General features: G+C 40.9%; 1 protein-coding gene and 1 long non-coding RNA gene across 3 annotated transcripts in view; one reads left to right on the top strand and one right to left on the bottom strand.

Annotated features, from left to right (window-relative positions):
• NRP2 (neuropilin 2) overlaps positions 1–13,737 on the bottom strand; it is a 112,660-nt gene extending 98,923 nt beyond the window's left edge. The window contains exon 1 of one of the 2 annotated variants that reach the window (XM_056536196.1): positions 13,320–13,737. In XM_056536196.1, coding sequence (XP_056392171.1) covers positions 13,320–13,392 — 73 coding nt within the window. In that variant the 5' untranslated portion in view covers positions 13,393–13,737. The remainder of the gene's footprint in view (positions 1–13,319) is intronic. The other variant, XM_056536197.1, reaches the window with a different exon arrangement.
• Positions 13,738–15,994: 2,257 nt separating this feature from the next.
• The window catches only part of LOC130285065 (uncharacterized), a 98,499-nt gene continuing 95,204 nt past the window's right edge, over positions 15,995–19,289 (top strand). The window contains exon 1 of the long non-coding RNA XR_008847236.1: positions 15,995–16,070. This is a non-coding gene — a long non-coding RNA (uncharacterized LOC130285065). The remainder of the gene's footprint in view (positions 16,071–19,289) is intronic.

The following is a 19,289-nucleotide window of genomic DNA, read 5'->3' as shown; positions in this document are numbered from 1 at the left end:
AGGGAGATCTGAACCTCAGGAGAGACACTTAACACTGTTAAGCCTCCATTCTCTGTACGTTCACCAGTCGGGCTCTCTCCAGTCCAGGACACACAGGGGGATATGGTGTCTAGCACAGTGTGTCTGCTTTGTTTTAGCTCTGTAGTAGATATTATATATTCTGAACAACGCTCTGCACATGCTGATATACTGCAAATCATCATATGCAGGCTGACTCACTGCAAATATTCCTAGAGTCATAAAAAACCTTGAAACTGAAAATACAAGATGTCACATATAACTAAGCAAGAACATGGAGAATTACAGAAAACAATCTAACCAAACAAAAGCCAATCTACCAATACAAGAATCAACATAATATATAGATTCATTGAACCACAAAAGCAGATCTAACTAATCTATCCACACATGAATCAATTAAACCATACAGAGACCAATCTAACCACATAAGGACCAATCTACTTATACAATGATGATCAATCTAAACACACAAGAACCAATCTACATACAAAGGCCAATCTAACTAACCAAGGGCCAAGCAAACCATACAATGTGGTATAATCATGGTTAGATTGACCCTTGGATGATTAGCCTGGCTTTTTTTTGGATAGACCAGTGATGGCGAACCTATGGCACGCCGAGCACAGGTGGCACGCCGAGCCCTCTCTGTGAGCACGTGGCCATAGGTCGCCATCAGTCCATTCGGGACATCCCTGTGTCATCTTCAGTGCTCTGACCACCGCTCCTCCGGTCCCAGGACCTACTGCTATGGCCTGTAGAACTATACTGCACCAAATGTGGGGAACTATACTGCACCTAATGTGGGGGAACTATACTGCACCTAATGTGGGGGAACTATACTGCACCTAATGTGGGGAACTATACTGCACCGTATGTGGGGGAACTATACTGCACCTAATGTGGGGGAACTATACTGCACCTAATGTGGGGGAACTATACTGTACCTAATGTGGGGAAACTATACTGCACCTACTGTGGGGGAACTATACTGCACCTAATGTGGGGTAACTATAATGCACCTAATGTGGGTGGAACTATACTGCACCTTATGTGGGGGGAACTATACTGCACCTTATGTGGGGGGAACTATACTGCACCTTATGTGGGGGGAACTATACTGCACCTAATGTGGGGGAACTATACTGCACCTAATGTGGGGGGAACTATACTGCACCTTATGTGGGGGGGAACTATACTGCACCTAATGTGTTGAGCTATAGTGCACCTAATGTGGAGGAACTATACTGCACCTAATATGGGGAACTATACTGCACCTTATGTGGGGGGGAACTATACTGCACCTAATGTGGGGAACTATACTGAACCTAATGTGGGGAACTATACTGCACCTAATGTGGGGGAACTATACTGCACCTAATGTGGGGGAACTATACTGCACCTAATGTGGGGGAACTATACTGCACCTAATGTGGGGGAACTATACTGCACCTAATGTGGGTAACTTTACTGCACCTAATGTGGGGGGGGGACTATACTGCACCTAATGTGGGGGAACTATACTGCACCTAATGTGGGGGAACTATACTGCACCTAATGTGGGGGAATTATACTGCACCTAATGTGGAGAACTATACTGCACCTTATGTGGGGGGGGGACTATACTGCACCTTATGTGGGAGGAACTATACTGAACCTTATTTGGGGGGAACTATACTACACCTTAAGTGGGGGGAACTATAGTGCACCTAATGTGGGGAACTATACTGCACCTAATGTGGGGGAACTATACTGTACCAAATGTTGGGAACTATACTGCACCTAATGTGGGGAACTATACTGCACGTAATGTGGGGGAGCTATACTGTCAACCTAATGTGGGGGAGCTATACTGCCAACCTAATATGGGGGAGCTATACTGCCAACCTAATGTGGGGGAACTATACTGCCAACCTAATGTGGGGGAACTATACTGCCAACTTAATATGGGGGAACTATACTGCCAACCTAATGTGGGGGAACTACAACCTAATGTGGGGCAACTACAACCTAATATGGGGGGACTTATACTGCCAGCCTAATTTGGGGGAACTGTGCTGTCAATCTAATGTGGGGGAACTACAACCTAATGTGGGGGAACTATAAAACAAAATATATTAATTAGTTATGGCAAGTGTATGAGTTGTTTTTTTCTAAACTTAAACCTCAGTATTCTGATTTAATTGCTGTGCTGGCACTTTGAGGGGAAAAAAATTTGGCGTGCTTTACGGTTTGGGCACTCGGGCTCAAAAAGGTTTGCAATCACTGGGATAGACTGTCCTTCGTTTAGTTAGATTGGTCACTGTATGGTCTCTTACTATACAAAGCCCAATCTAATGACACAAGGGCCAATCTAATCATACAGAGACTAATCTAACCATACAGAGACCAATCTTACCATGCAAAGGCCAATCCAACCATACAAAGATCAATCAAATGAAACACAGACCAATATCATTAAACAATGGGCAATTAAGATACACAAAGACCAACCTACCTATACAAAGACCAATCTAACCACGCGAAAAGCAAATTAACCTTAGGAAGACCATTGAACACACATAGACCAATCTGTTCACTCAAGAACAAGTCAACAAGTCTAACCATACAAACACCAATCTAACCACACAAGGACCAGTCTAACCATGAAAATCCATATATCTATGCAAAGACCAGTCAAACCATACAAAGACCAATTCAACCTCAGAATAAATCAACGCTATCCATGAAAATGCCAATATAACTGCACAAGAGTCAATCAAATCACATGAGGGCCAATTTAACCACACACGTGGGTCAAAGGAGAAACATAGGGCCCAATCTAACCAGAGACAAAAACAAACACACAAAATTTGTTAGCTACTATGGACATACTTATCTCATTGCTATGAACTCAGATGTTATTTTCAGGGCTGGTAAAAGGGTGTGTAAATTAGGTGTGTTTACTTAGCTGTTTCGTCATACCTAAACCAATGTTTTGTTAGTTTATCCAGCCTTATGCTTAGTCCTAAAAAAAAAAAAAAAAGCACTTTGCAATATGATCACTCAGGTAGCCTGACATATTGCAGCGACGTGTTTGTACAGGGACCACGCTGAAGAGTCAGATCACAGTACTTTCCTTCTGACACTTCAAATGATTAGAGAGGGACACTTAGGACTTGATGAAGGATTCTCAAATGCATTCCGGGACTTTTCGGTAAACCCCAGTAGTCTGTCACTTACCCTTTGTCACAAGTATCAGTTACCTACAAAGTCACATACACTATACTGTATAGACAGAAATGTTACATCATTAGAAATATTTCAACAGTTCTCAAGAAATTAGCAAATAAGTAGCTATTTCCTGTTTACTTCTGTGATTGAGTTAATTCACTAACCCTAATATATGTAGCCGTATGTAAGTGTATATTTTTATACATTTAAATGTTTTTTGTTTTGTTAACCAGTCTATTTGTGGCATTTTTTTGTTACATATTTCCTTTTTTTTTCTAGTTTACATAGCGCAGAACACATAGCTACGTCCTTTGACAGTTATATCACTGTTCGCCTCACTATCTTTCCACGAAAGCCTGTCCAGTTTGGTAGACAATGTGTAATTATATATCTTGTGCTACAATGTGTCATTGTGAGAACAGGGAACTGTAGGATATTCTACAGCAGCGCTCAGCCCACCCTTCCCCAGAGGAAAAGGAGACTTAAACACGCTCTGTTCTTGCTATCGACTCTGGTGGGATTCACAGATTTCACTTATTGAAGGTTTATTTTTACACTGCAGCTGTACCGTTGTAAGGTCACATAATTTGGCAGCCATCCCAGTAGTTAGAAATTAATTTTTTCCTTTTTAATACAAACTGGTATCCCCCAAGGGATTAGATCAAGAGCCTTATCTGTACTTGACAGTTTCCTAAACCCCCAGAAAGAAACGTTTTATTCTGTGAGGGTCTCTACAGTGCAAGACCACAATGCTTTGCAACATTGTATTGTCAAGAACACTCTGCTACTGGGGTCACCCCATAGGTCTCCCGCTCTTTAGAGTGACACATTGTAATCACATATTTTTGGAGCTCTGTAATAATCTGTAACTGGATACACATATCCCATACCCTAATAATAACCCAATACAACTCTACTGCATTATTTTCTTCCTTAATCTCATTGTGCTTTATTTTCACAACTTGCCAGCTGTTGCCTCCATTTTGGTATAAGCACCGGCTTGGTTTTCTGGGCTTTACCATTCAATGGCTCTTAAAATGTATTCCACAAATGTATTTACGTGTTTATTATTGCGTTAGATAATCTTTTATTGTTTGATATGTTGTTGATTCAATTCAAAAAGAACAGCTGGAAGGCAGAGTACATTAAATACAGGGGAATTGCATAAACTGCAAAAACCTAATATATTGTAGTTACAAGAGTGACTCAAAAATAGGACAGAACTACAAGTGGGGATTCCAAATTCCTTGCATCTCTCCTGGCGTCCCATCACCCGGTTTATGGCAGTCTACAGTCTGTCTCTTTAGTCGAGTATAGATCAGCACAAAGGAAAAGCGAGACAACTGTGTGAAGTATTCAGTCTATCTATGTATCCACTGCTAAGTTAGTGAGGGCCATTATTTTTCCATATATAGTATTTAAGGGGACTGTCTGAGACTTGCAATATAATGGTCTGACATGGTAGTTTGACCCCCCAGGACCTCCATGGCTCAGCAGAACAAAGAGAACATGTTGCTTGCTGGCATTCTATGGCCCCATAATTGTTTATGCAGGCACAGCACCTGGTACTGCAGCTTTGCCAAGTCAAGTAAACAGGATAAATGAAACTGAGAAGCAGTGCCATCCACAGCCACACCCATAGGTATGGTTATGTAGATGGATACACAATGAAGGACAATGGCAGAGCTCCAGTCAATGCTTTGGCTCCATTATTTTGCTGATCATAAGGTTCCTGATGGACCCCCACCAATAATATTCTGACTGCCTAAGGATAGGCCATCAATAAAGGTCATGCAGATTAAAGCAAGAGTGAGAAAACATCATGTATTAATACATTTTAGTACAATGTTCCCTCTGAACGTGAGAGAATGGGCTAACATAGATTAAGGATCTCATGAAGATATCCCCTTTCCATGTAGCCTATTAGGGCACACAGATTTCTTAGGGTGGACTTCCAGGATAACAAAGATGACCATTCATCTGACTGGCCAGCATGTAATACTAGATTTCCGTGTAATGTACGACTGACCTCAACTTCCCAGCTATATTCGCTAATCTCTTTCAGGACCCTTGGTAATGAACTGAATTGATGTCAGTATAAAAAATGGTTGTCTTAATGAGCCAACCCCCTAAATCCCCCCCCCCAAAAAAAAAAAAAAAAATATTTGTTCATATTCCAGAAATGAGTTTCTAATCTGCCTTTAATACAACATGTCCTTTTACACAACTATTACTAAATACAACTGGGATCTGCACAGTGCTCCTGCACTTTACTGGCTTCACAGTCCACATAAGCTTCATACAGATTTTCTCCACAATAAAAGTGATAGCGCTGCGGAATCTGTATGCGCTATATAAATAAATAAAATTATTATTATATCATCCTTGTCTCTATGTGCACAGATTTCCATTCAGAAGTAAATGAATACTATTCTAAATAATGTTTTCACTTTCTTCTTCTGTGCTCCATAAGACAATGATTTTGGACGTCTGCAAATCAAACAGGAAGCATGGGAAGGAAGCGGGACGCTTTTCATTATTTAATACAGAAGGCTCGCGTTCTTTGTGTCAGCCATGGAAATGTGTCCAGGCTCGGATTCTCTTAAGTTTTTAAAGTCAGAACTGAACTTGCAGCTCACAGGATCTATATGAGGAAAGTCCTGCTGCTTCCATTACTAGACACCTCCAGAGATTTAAAGGGGTACTCCGGTGGAAAAAAATCTTTTCAAATCAACTAGTGCCAGAAAGTTAAACAGATTTGTAAATTAGCACAACAGACGAAAGAGCCAGCACATTAAAATCCGGAGTTTATTGATATCTTATAAAAAATTTCCATAGAAAGGCCTTTCTATGGAAATTTTAATAAGATATCAATAAACTCCGGATTTTAATGTGTTGGCTCTTTCGTCTGTTGTGCTACTTGTCTTGAGGATTGACGTGCACTGGAGGCTCGGGTGAGCTGATTCACTTTGTCTACTAGATTTGTAAATCACTTCTATTTAAAAATCTTAACCCTTCCAGTACTTATCAGCTGCTGTATACCACAGATATACTACAGAGAAATTTGTGAAGTTCTTTCCAGTCTGACAACAGTGCTCTCTGCTGACACCTCTGTCCATGTCAGGAACTGTCCAGAGCAAGAGATGTTTTCTATGGGAATTTGCTTCTGATCTGGACAGTTCCTGACACTGACAGAGGTGTCAGCAGAGAGCATTGTTGTCAGACTGGAAAGAACTTCACAATTTTCTCTGGAGCATACAGCAGCTGATAAGTACTGGAAGGATTAAGATTTTGAAATAGAAGTCATTTACAAATCTGTTTAACTTTCTGGCACCAGTTGATTTGAAAACATTTGTCTTCAACTTGTTTCCACCGGAGTTCCCCTTTAACCCATGCTTCCTTGCATTGCACTATCTGCTATCATCACCTCCGATCTAGACTTTTTACTCTTGATATTCCGTACAAAGTAGTTTTAAGTCCTAATTTACATGCATTTCAGTTAGTAACGCTGCAAGACCTGTGGAAAAGATGCAAATATTGGGTTAATCTTTTAAAGCAACACCTGAGCCACCCGCTAAGTGACTTAATGGGTAGAACCTGCAGGGCACAATTATATTAATTCTCTCTGACGCAATGCACATGCGGATTACAGTATCTATAAGGGCACGGGTGGGCACATTATTCTTATCAAACTCCTGCACTTTCTAACATACTAAAACATCCCGCTGAAGAAAAATGGTTAAAGGGGTATTCCAGGAAAAAAAAAATTTTTTATATCAATTGGCTCCAGAAAGTTAAACCGATTTGTAAATTACTTCTATTAAAAAATCTTAATCCTTTCAATAATTATCAGCTGCTGAAGTTGAGTTGTTGTTTTCTGTCTGGCAACAGTGCTCTCTGCTGACATCTCTGCTTGTCTCGGGAACTGCACACAGTAGAAAAGGTTTGCTATGGGGATTTGCTTTGCTTTGCTAAACTGGGCAGTTCCCGAGACACGTGTCATCAGAGAGCACTTAGACAGAAAAGAACAACTCAAGTTCAGCAGCTCATAAGTACTGAAAAGATTAAGATTTTTTAATAGAAGTAATTTACAAATCTGTTTAACTTTCTTGAGCCAGTTGATATAAAAAAAAAGTTTTTTCCTAGATAACCTCCTTTAAGCAGTATAACACCGTGGGCTTGTCTCCTTACAATGAAAGTGATAATAATAATGCAGCTTTAAAAAAAAGTTGCTGGTAATGAAAGAGTGTAACTTGAAAAAAAATATTATTATATTATTAGAAAGCCATCGGAATGGTCTGTTCAGGCTACATGGTATGTTCATTTAAGGTGTTCTTGCTGCATATGGCGAGCTCTAAGACTCTGAGCTGTCCTTATCATAGGCACAAATAGAAGCAACGCCACCTGCAGGCTTTGCTAAGCTACTGCAGGTGTCCATAACAATGTGAACGTTTTCATACTAAGTTCACTTTAACAGAGGATGTAAAGTTGTTAAAGACATATTCCGTGGCCTACCCTTGAAAGACAAAGCCGTCCTTTATTCTAATACGGCTATTGTCGAAAGAAAATGGCATTGTGAGCTACTTTACGGCTTGTATAGAGCAGCATTTTTATACCAGGAAGGAGTTCAATAGTGGAGTTTCCTATAGAGTCATTTGTACTCGACTTGGGAAAAAAAACAGGAAGTCAGTGGATAAGGGAAATATCCGTTTAATATAGCGAAAAACAAAACATCATTCCCAGTATAACATTATAAAACATTATTGTGTCAAAGTTGCCCCAAGCAGTGTGCCTCCAGCTGTTGCAAAAAGCTGTTGTGTCAAAGTTGCCCCAAGCAGTGTGCCTCCAGCTATTGCAAAACTATAACTCCCAGTATGCACGGACAGCCTTCGGCTGTCCGGGCATGCTGGGAGTTGTAGTTTTGCAACAGCTGGAGGCAAACTGCTTGAGAAACACTGCCTCAGTTACTAGTACAAAATAAAGATGCGGCCTACTACAGATGGGATATTCAAATCTATTGCAAATGTTTCCATATGAGGAATGGGATACAAAGCAAATGATTTCGAAAAATATTGTAAGTGGTAAATCTGCATCTCAAACCACCTTCCATAACTATCATTGTACATGCAAGAAATACATTTTCTTGTCAAGTCCGGTAACTATATAGGTATACAGTCTCTGGTGAATATGATCAGCCGAGCTGAATAAAACAAATGGTAGATAAGGTCAGAAGATCTCCCCCTGAACTCAAAATCTATTATAACGTGAAGCCCGGCAACATATGTATTCTATTTCTAAGGGCATGAATCACCTATCAACTGGTGAACATACGGCTTCAATCTGGAGAATACATCACCGCCATTACAATGCAGCTTCCTTATGGAAAACACATTGAGATTGATGGGATGTGACGGGTGCATGCACACCACAGTGAGATGTGACTCTGATCATTTGAGGCCAGGTGGGGAAAGCTGTTCATGGTGGTTCTATTGACCACCTGCTACAGAACGTCAAGAACAAGGTCGACGAGTAGGGGCATACTTTACATGACGGTACAGTAGTGCTGAAAACTAGCTCAATAATACTGCTTAGATAAGGCGACCATTGCTTTCCCTACTTCTTCACCGATAGAATAAGATTCACTTTAGTAACTTGGCACCTGTCCGTCACGAGCTGGAATAATCGGGTATTCTGTATTATAAGCATTACGCTTGCTTTGCCATACGTATGTCAGCTATTATCCCCTGTCCATGATGTCCCCACATTGACATTGTGTTTTTAAGGCTTAAAGGCACATTTTCCTAGATCAATTCTTTGCTGATCTAAAGTGTAACTGGATACTGCCCTAAAGGTATTGTCCCCTCCCTAGCCCTGAAACATTAACTGCTTTAAAGCCTAGGTGGCGCTGTGACTTAAACTAAGTATTCAACGCCGTCTATCAGTAGAGTTTATAAGTTCTAATACCAATGACTGCTCCCCCAGTTATAGGGTTATCACTTTTGGATATTTATAAAAAAAAAAATATATATATATATATATATATATATATATATATATATATATACATATATATATGGGAAGACTGTCCTACCAGAAGCCAAGAAATTAAAGTATAACCCTACATCAGATTTGGGGAACATTAAAGATTCCATTGGAAGGCCCATTTATGTTGCTTTTCGAGCCTCTTACTTTGACTTAAGTGAGGCTTATTGAGGAAGTCCGTAACTGCTTTCTTTATGATGATATAGAAAATGTGTGTATTATTATTATAATTAATAATAATAACAACAATAGTAATAATAATAATATTATAAATTGCCCATTTTGACAAATTCCAAACACACACACATCAGTAGGCATATAGTTTCATAGCTACATATTCTTTTTTTTTTTTTTATCATATAATATAGTAATACGGGTCTGTAGAAGTTTATATTAATATCAGACTAAGTGTCCTATCGCACAAATTATGACCAGAAAACTAAAGTTCTAAACAGAAGACAAAACATTCTAAAGGAAACTGTATCCATATGGTGTTGCAGTGTTTCTGAGCTGACTAGCTCTGGGCCCGTTTGAAAAGGAATTTGCTTTATTCTCTTGCCACGGGTTCTTTGCTATCGGGTGGTCGGAAAGCTCTCCTCGTTCCTATACAGGAAAACCTATTTTGAATCTCCCAAAGGGAGCTTTAAATGGTTTACCCCAGATGTCCCCAAGCCTATAACTCTATGGTAATAAATGGGTTAACCAGGACACAGCTGTCAGGCTTAATGAGAAGAGATAAGTGTGAAAACTAAATCTAGGCAGGATGACACAGTGAGGAGGGTCTCCACATGGTATGGACAGAGCAGCTCTATTTCTGGAGCTTCATTACAGAACTGATCAGTTAATGGCCCAAGAGATATCCCTTGTGTATAATAATGGAAAGCGGTCTACACTGTACTAGTAGCCAATGTACTATACATCAGGGCAGCGCAAAAAAATTACCCAAAATCCACAACATGCCTACAAAACAATAATTGAGCAAAACTATAATACATATAAAAACAACAAGTGAATAAAAAGCTCTTTGCACTCTTGGCATGATATACTTCTTCAAAGAGTGGCTATCAGTCATTTGATGAATGGACAGTCTGAGATAAACATTGGTTTCATACATCAATTCCACCCAACAAGTTAACATTATTGAGATAACCAGTTTGTTTGCCAAACCACTCAACTGTCCAACCATGATCCGTCTTTGTGACATGTCTGTAGAGGAAGATCAACCCTAATGCAACCTCCACCAAGTAAACTCTGCCTATCTTTCAGTATATGAGACATTACCCTGACACTGCGTATGACCTTATTTTAAGGAATGAATTCAAAAAGGGTCAATAAAGTGATAGCAATATAAATGATTGAGAGCAGCAGTAAGATGAGGCACTAAATCTGCTGCCCAGAAATGAGCTTTGCAGCCCACTCACAGATAAATAATCTGCCTATATAACAGAAGCAGAGGCATAGACGTATATCATGACCCAAGGGGAATAACCTTTCCTATAGCAGGCTCTATCATTCCTGTACTATCCCCGATAATAGCTACATGGTGGCAGCACGAGTATATTGTACTGGAGAACTGAGCAGGTTATTCTAGGTGAAACCAGGGGGCTTGTAGAAATCAGGACAGTTTCTGCATAAGCTATCACTATAGAAAGCCAGGTGGCCAGCCTTTGATCAAATAAGAATCTTACATGGCTTTATGATCCAATTATTCCACAACATAATTCAGCCAGCCAAAGGAAAATAGGCTGCTTGTCCCTGTGCGAAGATGTGGAGAGAGCAGACAAGATGGGTATTTATGGCTCAGGCACCCCCAGGCGTGTTTTCCACCCTTTAAAGTTTTTAATCACATGGGGATCGTCAAAGAAGGATGATTGCCAAAGCCACTTAGCTAGCCAGGGATCATAAGATGCCACTGCCTTGTGAAATCCCATTTCCAACACCGAGATGGATAATCCTCTTTCTGAAATCGCAGGGCTCATTTTCTCTTCTGCCAGTTCTGCAATTTGTGGTTTCATGTCATTGCTGAGCCCTATGTGTTGTCATTTAAATGATGGACTTATGTCTAGCCCCTGATATGTGGGCTATAGCCCCTCTCCGGTCAGTGGGTTATTGCCCCTTTCTATGCCAGAAAGAAGCCCCTCTACCTGTTACATATGGCCTTCGATCGATGGCCATACCTGAACAAATCCTACTGAGGACTGGATATCCACTTGACTCTACAGATCAATGATAGCATGCCCTGAACTCTGTCTATGAAAATGATTTACCAACATGCCGGAAATCAGTTCAATGGATGGGTGCTTGACCAAGACGCAGAATAAAAACGCAGAGAAATGTAACAACATTTCCATAATTATTGGCAAGACTGGATAGGATCATTTCAGTCCCTGGAAATGACTTCATGTTTGTCAGCTCTTCCAGAACATTAGCACCATGTATAAGAGGAAGGAATCCTTTAAGAAGGGTTAGCTCACCACCATTATTAATATTTGATTCCACCCATGGTACACTGGAAGCTAGCTGGAAGGGAGTGTGTGAGGGGGAGGCGATCACGAAAGGGAAGATCTGACATTAGGCTTCTAACCATCCAACGCCTACCATGTATTCAACTAGTGTTCAAGCCTCTGCAAACCCTCTCTACACCCACTATGATCAGGGTGAACTGCAGACTGGGACCCAACTCCATATGCTACCTCTTAGACACTATGCTATCATGTCCCCAACACTCCAGGTGAAATGGCACAGTGCCATGTAGTAAACAATGCCATGCAGTCATGAAATATGTAAATGTGTATTGTCCACCATTGATTAGCAAATCTCCTGTTATCTTACTCTGGATAGCGTCAATTGAAGACTTGGTGGGCTTTGTTACTGCTTTGTTACATTGTACCATCACACCAGATAGCGGTATAGTCTACTCCAATACAATAGGGGCTAATCTCATTTACAACCCTTTATTGAGATAGAAGATTCCTTGTGGATTGCAGCAAAAGAATCCCCAGTATGGAGATGTGACATCCTGTACAGTGTGTCACTCTACATAATGGGAATCAATACTTCATTGCAGGATACACATCTGACTGGTTACTGGTACAGCCCTGGAATCACATATAGTATCTAAGCCCTGGCTCTGTATCAGTGTTTCCCAACCAGAGTGCCTCCAGCTGTTGCAAAACGACAACTCCCAGCATGCCCGGACAGCCAAAGGCTGTCCGGGCATGCTTGGAGTTGTCGTTTTGCAACAGCTGGAGGCACTCTGGTTGAGAAACACTGCTCTCTATTATGGTGGGGGGGGCAATATTCTGCCTACAGCTTTGATGGTAAGGAATTATATATGTTTGTTTCCTGGTGCAGATAAAATATTTTAGGATTCTGGAGCAGAGACATTCCCACAAGTCCCTACAGTGTTACAATATTTATACTGTACATTTCTCTTAATACATTACTACAGTACTATGTAAATATTATTAGAACTCTTCTGGAATACCGATCTCCTGGTGAGAATCGCTTTGCAGTCATACTGATCTTGGTGCCCATGTTATGCCATGATATGGTCATAAAGGAAATATGTTATCTTTTTCACTCCCTTATGTTTGCCCTGTACCCCCTTTTTTTCCCCTGGCACCTCCTGTATCTCCAGTAAACACCTGAAGAGTTGCAGTAACTTCACTCTCTGCCTGCTTCACCTCCTTCCCCAGACTTGCCCCACAGCTCCCACTTGTGCCAGGGATCACACGCGCATGGCCAGCACCATGCCCCTTACATGCCACCCTCTCTGCCTGCACTGCATCTCATTGGCATGGCTATCAAGTTCCTATTAAAGATTCATGGCACTCTGGCAGGACTGTAGGTAAAACTCAGGGGAGCCATCCTCAGCTTCCCAACATGAAGAGCCCCGCACAAGGCTTTGTAGTATTTTTAAAGCTTTGATTCACTCCAGATGTGACATCCAGCAAGAGACTGTCTCCAGAAGAACAGACAGCAGAGGAGCAGAGGCTTTCATCCCAGCTCCCTGCACTATGATCACATCTACAAGACTGTCTTACCTTCTTGTCCTGACACTGTGCATGCTGAAAAGTGCAGATACATAACTCCAAACACCAGCACAAGGATATCCATTGTGAAACAACACAAAAAACCTCTTCACTTCCCCCTGTCAATAAGTCATTTACATTGGACAGTGCTTGTCTTCTGCATGTGCAAAATGCCAGTAAGGTCCTGGGTGAGGATGATGGTATTCCTGGGAGATGGGGTAATATCCACAATTATGCTCAGGGATACAGAAGACTTTCCTGCCCCTAGACACAGTGAGGAGACAGGGGCCAGTGCAGTCTTCTAGTAGCAGTGCCTAGCTTGTCTTTGGTTGGGGTCAGGCACTGTGAGGATGATGAGGAGTGTGCTCTCTGAGGCTGGCTCCTTGTGTCTGCTCCCTCCCAGCTACTCTGCTGCTGCCTTATACAGAGAGAGCAGCATGTGCAGTGAGGAGAGGGAGGCTGAGCTACAAGACTACACACAGCCCGCCCCTCACCCTGTCACTGATCACAGCACTGACAAATCCCATTTATCTGCACTGGGATAGAGATCTGAGGGCAGGATCAGGGGGGACTGCACCCCACATCTACCTGCTGCATGCATGCCCAGGCGACAGGTCTTCAGCTGCATGGGGGTGAACAGGTTTCTGCAATGTATGAACACAATGCCTAATGGTTACTTACATCCATCTCATTGTAGAATTGCACCTAAACAGTAATATATGGGATTTGTCAGTGCTGTGATCAATGACAGGGTGAGGAGTTGTAGTTTGACCACAGCTGGAGGCACCCTGCTTGGGAAACGCTGATATATATATACTGGGACGTGCACATGTTGATTAGAAAGGAGGCTTGAATCTATGCTCAATGGGGGGCATGTATCAAAGATTTTACCCCTGTTTCGTGTTTAAATTTTACCGCTGTTTCAAGTTTTTTTGCGTCATTTTTTGCGCACATTCTGGTTTAGCATTTCCTCCAGATGTGTAGGTTTCGGTGTGACATCTTTACTACGCACAAATTTATTAACTGCATTATTACATTTCATTTACCCGCAGAAATCTTGCGCAATTACCATATTTCTTTACGCAAATATGCGCCATCTTGGACTGCACGTAGCAAGATGCTCTCCATCATCGATTTCATTTTTCAGAGTGGAGGTATGAGGAGATTGCTATATTTGCCCGCAATTTATGAAACTCATTGCGTTTGATTGATCAATTTAGCGCTTCTGTGCAAAATTTAGAATTTGGCAAAAAGGGGTAAACTGCTTCTACCATACACAAATAATGATGCTTGTCCCCCCAATGTCCCTGACGTGGGGCCTTCCCCGGATAATCACAGAGCAGACCTGAGAAAATCTGGACTTTACAACATCTTGACAGTCGGATCTATGGAGATTACCATACTGTAACCTGGTCTTGGTAATAGGTAATGACCTTTGTTTCTTTACTGTCAAATACAGTGGTCCCTCAAGTTACAATATTAATCGGTTCCAGGACGACCATTGTATGTTGAGACCATTGTATGTTGAGACCATAACTCAATGGAAACCTGGTAATTGGTTCTGAAGCCCCAAAATGTCATCCAAAAATAGGAAAAAGTGAGGATTAAAGAACAATAAGTAAATAACTAATACAGATAAAGCAAATTCTGACATATAAAAGTAAGAAAGATCTACTGGGAGCTGTAAATCACTGTCTATGTCAGTGTTTTCCAACCAGGGTGCCTCCAGCTGTTGCAAAACTACAACTCCCAGTATGCCCGGACAGCCATTGGCTGTCTGGGCATGCTGGGAGTTGTAGTTTTGCAACAGCTGGAGGCACCCTGGTTGGGGAACAATGGTTTTTGTTCAGGGTTTTCTTCAGGGTCCTATACAGTACACACAGTTTACCAAATGAAGCCGCCCTTACTTGGTGTCCAAAGGAGCAGCTAATCCTAGCACAGGTAAGGAGTAGTACAGAACTTGTAGTTCCTCCCTGTACTGTAGGGGGCGCTACCAGACAGCCAGTAAGTGCATGCACTTCAGTAATACAGGTGATTTACCAGTAAAATGCCCATTCTGATTGGTCGGTTCTTCCAGTTGTGACTTGTCTCACAGATCTGGACTGTCTGTAGCATCGTATGTTGAGTCTGGTTTCAACTTACAATGGTGTGTAAAAAAAAACATCGTATGTTGAAACTATTGTATGTTGAGGCCATTGTAAGTTGAGGGATCACTGTATCTGTTTTAAAGAAAAATTATTTAATAAAAAAAACCTGTTGAACAAAAATAAATAAATAAAAGAAAGGGGGCTCGAGCCCCTGCCCTTTTGATGTTACTCCTAAAAGTGCCCTGGGCAGTGCTGGGTAGTCTGGCATTATTATGTGGACATTTATATAACTAATTAAGGGAAGTGCCCTTTTTTTCAGCTCAGCCCTGGATATACACACATATATATATATATATATATATATATATATATATATATACACACACACACACACACACACACGTGTTCGTTCCCTGACACCTTGCAGGACTCCTACATGCTGTAGGTTGTAGCAGCTGCACAACAGATGGAAAAGCATCCATAGAGATTATGGGGGAGATTTATCAAAACCTGTGCAAAGGAAAAGTTGCCCAGTTGCCCATAGCAACCAATCAGATCGCTACTTTCATTTTGCAGAGGCCTTGTTAAAAATGAAAGAAGCGATCTGATTGGTTGCTATGGGCAACTGGGCAACTTTTCTTCTGCACAGGTTTTGATAAATCTCCCCCATATATATGTGTGTGTTATATACATATGTATTTATCTTGATTCATAGATACACTAGATAGATACCATACATTATTGTTCCTCAATTTGTGGCTTCTCATGTGTTGCAAAACTACAATTCCCAACATGTTATTTTTTCTCTCCGCAACCACCTACCTGCTTTTCTATAGATAAGGGTAGATTTAGATATAGACCATATCATTGTCTGCCAACCTGTGGCTCTCCAGCTGTTGCAAAACTGCCATTCCCTTTGGCTGTCCGGGAATTATGGGAGTTGTAGGTTGGCAACAGCTGGAGAGCTAGAGGTTGGGGAACAATGCAGTATATCAAATGGGCAATTTTTATGATGGGAGTTGTAGTTTTACAACAGCTGGAGGGCTACAGGTTAGGGGAACATTGCTGTAAATTACATGGGCAATTACCATGATGGAAGTTGTAGTTTTGTAATAGGAGGAGCCCCTCAGGTTGGGGGACATTGCTGTATAGTATATCTGCATTTTTTTAAATGATGGGAGTTGTAGTTTTACAATACTTCAATAGCAACAGGTTGAGTGTCATTGCTGTATATTACATGGACATTTTTCTATGATGGGAGTTGTAGTTTTACAACAGCTGGAGGGCTACTGGTTAAAGACATTGCTGTATATTATATCTGCAATTTTTATGATGGGAGTTGTAGTTTTACCATAGGATGATAGCAACACGTTGAGTGCCATTGTTGTATATTATATCTGCATTTTTATGATGGGAGTTGTAGTTTTACAATAGGACGATAGCAACAGGTCGAGTGCTATTGCTGTATATTATATCTGCATTTTTTATGATGGGAGTTGTAGTTTTACAATAGGTCAATAGCAACAGGTTGAGTGCCATTGCTATATATTATATGTTTTTTTTCTTCTTTTTATAATGGGAGTTGTAGTTTTCAATAGGAGGAGAGAATTAGGTTTGGGGACATTGCTGTATATTACATGGGCATTTTTTATGATGGGAGTTGTAGTTTTGCAACAGCTGGAGGGCTACTGGTTAAAGACATTGTTGTATATTATATCTGCATTTTTTATGATGGGAGTTGTAGTTTTACCATAGGATGATAGTAACAGGTCGAGTGCCATTGCTGTATATTATATCTGCCTTTTTATGATGGGAGTTGCAGTTTTACAATAGGAAGGTAGCAACAGGTCGAGGGCCATTGCTGTATATTATATCTGCATTTTTCATGATGGGAGTTGTAGTTTTACAATAGGTCAATAGCAACAAGTTGAGTGCCATTGCTGTATATTATATGGGCATTTTATTTTTTATTTTTTATAATGGGAGTTGTAGTTTTACAATAGGAGGAGAGCCTTAGGTTGGGGGACATTGCTGTATTTTATATGACCATTTTTTATAATGGGAGTTGTAGTTTTGCAAAAGCTGGAGAGCTCCAGAATGGGGAACATTACTGAAGAACAATGTTTACATGTGGGGAGGGATACGATTGTTCATGCTTTGACCAGAAGCGCCGGGCATCTCTCATGTTCGCTGTTGTCATATACTGGAGAAGGCAATACTCAGAGAGGATTTGTGATATTGACATAAAGATTTTGAAAATCCAATACCCAATAAATAACCTGAAATTGGTTCCTTTTTTACCACGGCAAACTATCCAGACAGAAATAGGCATGAGTGCTCTGTGCACACAATAGATGTCCATTTGATGGCATTTCTGAGTCAACTCCAAAGCCTTTCATCAATGAAAGCTTTCCGATCTTTTAGAGAATAAAATATCCTCTGAGTTATAGCTTTGTTACACTTTTATCACACAAAATATGCCCTTTGTGCCATCATTTTGGCAGCAATAGCCTGGATTCTATAGATGCTATTTGTCCAGTATGATGAAGCGCACCGAGACTCCCAGAAAAGTGGGTTTTGAGGTTCCATTTACTTTATTCTAGCTGAGATTAGCTTAACACCTTCTGTGCCGGTGACTGTGTGAGTTTATTTCATGCAATACAGAATTAGGTCATTGGGTTTTAGTTTCCTTTGTTCATGTGTATGTGGTCAGTAATTCTTTGTTACCTGGAGCCAAATCATTTTGTTTACATTTTATCGACACACAGAATAACACTATTAGAGATGAGCGAATTTACAGTAAATTCGATTCGTCACGAACTTCTCGGCTCAGCAGTTGATGGCTTTTCCTGCATCAATTAGTTCAGCTTTCAGGTGCTCTCGTGGGATGGAAAAGGTGGATACAATCCTAGGAGACTCTTTCCTAGGACTCTATCCACCTTTTCCAGCCCACCGGAGCACCTGAAAGTTGAACTAATTTATTCAGGATCATCAACTGCCGAGCCGAGAAGTTCGTGAAGAATCAAATTTACTGTAAATTCGCTCATCTCTAAACACTATATATATATCATCATCACAAACAACTACTGGGGTATTTGAGAAATAATATCAAAAAGCGATAAACCCCAGCATGAATGACGATCCCATTGTCAGCGTTAAGTGCAGTGTCTTTCAGCCTGTGTGCCTCCAGCTGTTGCAAAAGTTCAACTCCCAGCATGCCCGGACAGCCGAAGGCTGTCCGAGCATGCTGGGAGTTGAACTTTTGCAACAGCTGGAGGCATACAGGTTGAGAGACAGTGGTTTAGTGGAACTTTCCCCTGCTGCACCTGACAAACCTTGCAGCCTTGCATTTTTACATTATTAACAAACAAAATACAAAGGTTCCAATGAGACATGATTTTACCAATAAAAAAAAAAAAAAGAAACAATAGACCCAGGAATGTTGAATCTGAAGCCAAAAAATTGGCTGCTAAGGATGGGCCTTGTGCTGACAGGCCGCTGCCTATCTCGATGGCAGGTGTCACATGACCATTGTTTGGATGCTCTTTTGCGTTTGTATTTTGTACACTTTCCCCTCCCTTACCATGCGTCTGACGACCCGAACAGCTGTCAGGTTGGGACTTGCAACCGTAATATGGACGCAAAGATGCCCTGAAACCGCCAAACGCAAATTCTTACTATCCGATTGTGTTGTGTTTCGGTCAAGCATGCCAGCTGTGGTTATTTAGCAATTACGGTATATCTTAATACATTTGTATGGAATTTCACATTCATTTATTTGGTGTTTCTGTGTTCAGCAGAAACAATTGCGATGCAGTCAAGATCTACATGTAGATGCATTTAAATGGGCATTGTCACCAACTTTATTCTTTGATAATGTACTACAACATATCTG

This window comes from Hyla sarda, chromosome 8 (genome assembly GCF_029499605.1).
Source record: "Hyla sarda isolate aHylSar1 chromosome 8, aHylSar1.hap1, whole genome shotgun sequence".
In the NCBI taxonomy this organism is placed as follows: Eukaryota; Metazoa; Chordata; class Amphibia; order Anura; family Hylidae; genus Hyla; species Hyla sarda.
Note: the sequence above shows the minus strand (reverse complement) of the source record. Positions and strands in the feature narration are given on the sequence as shown.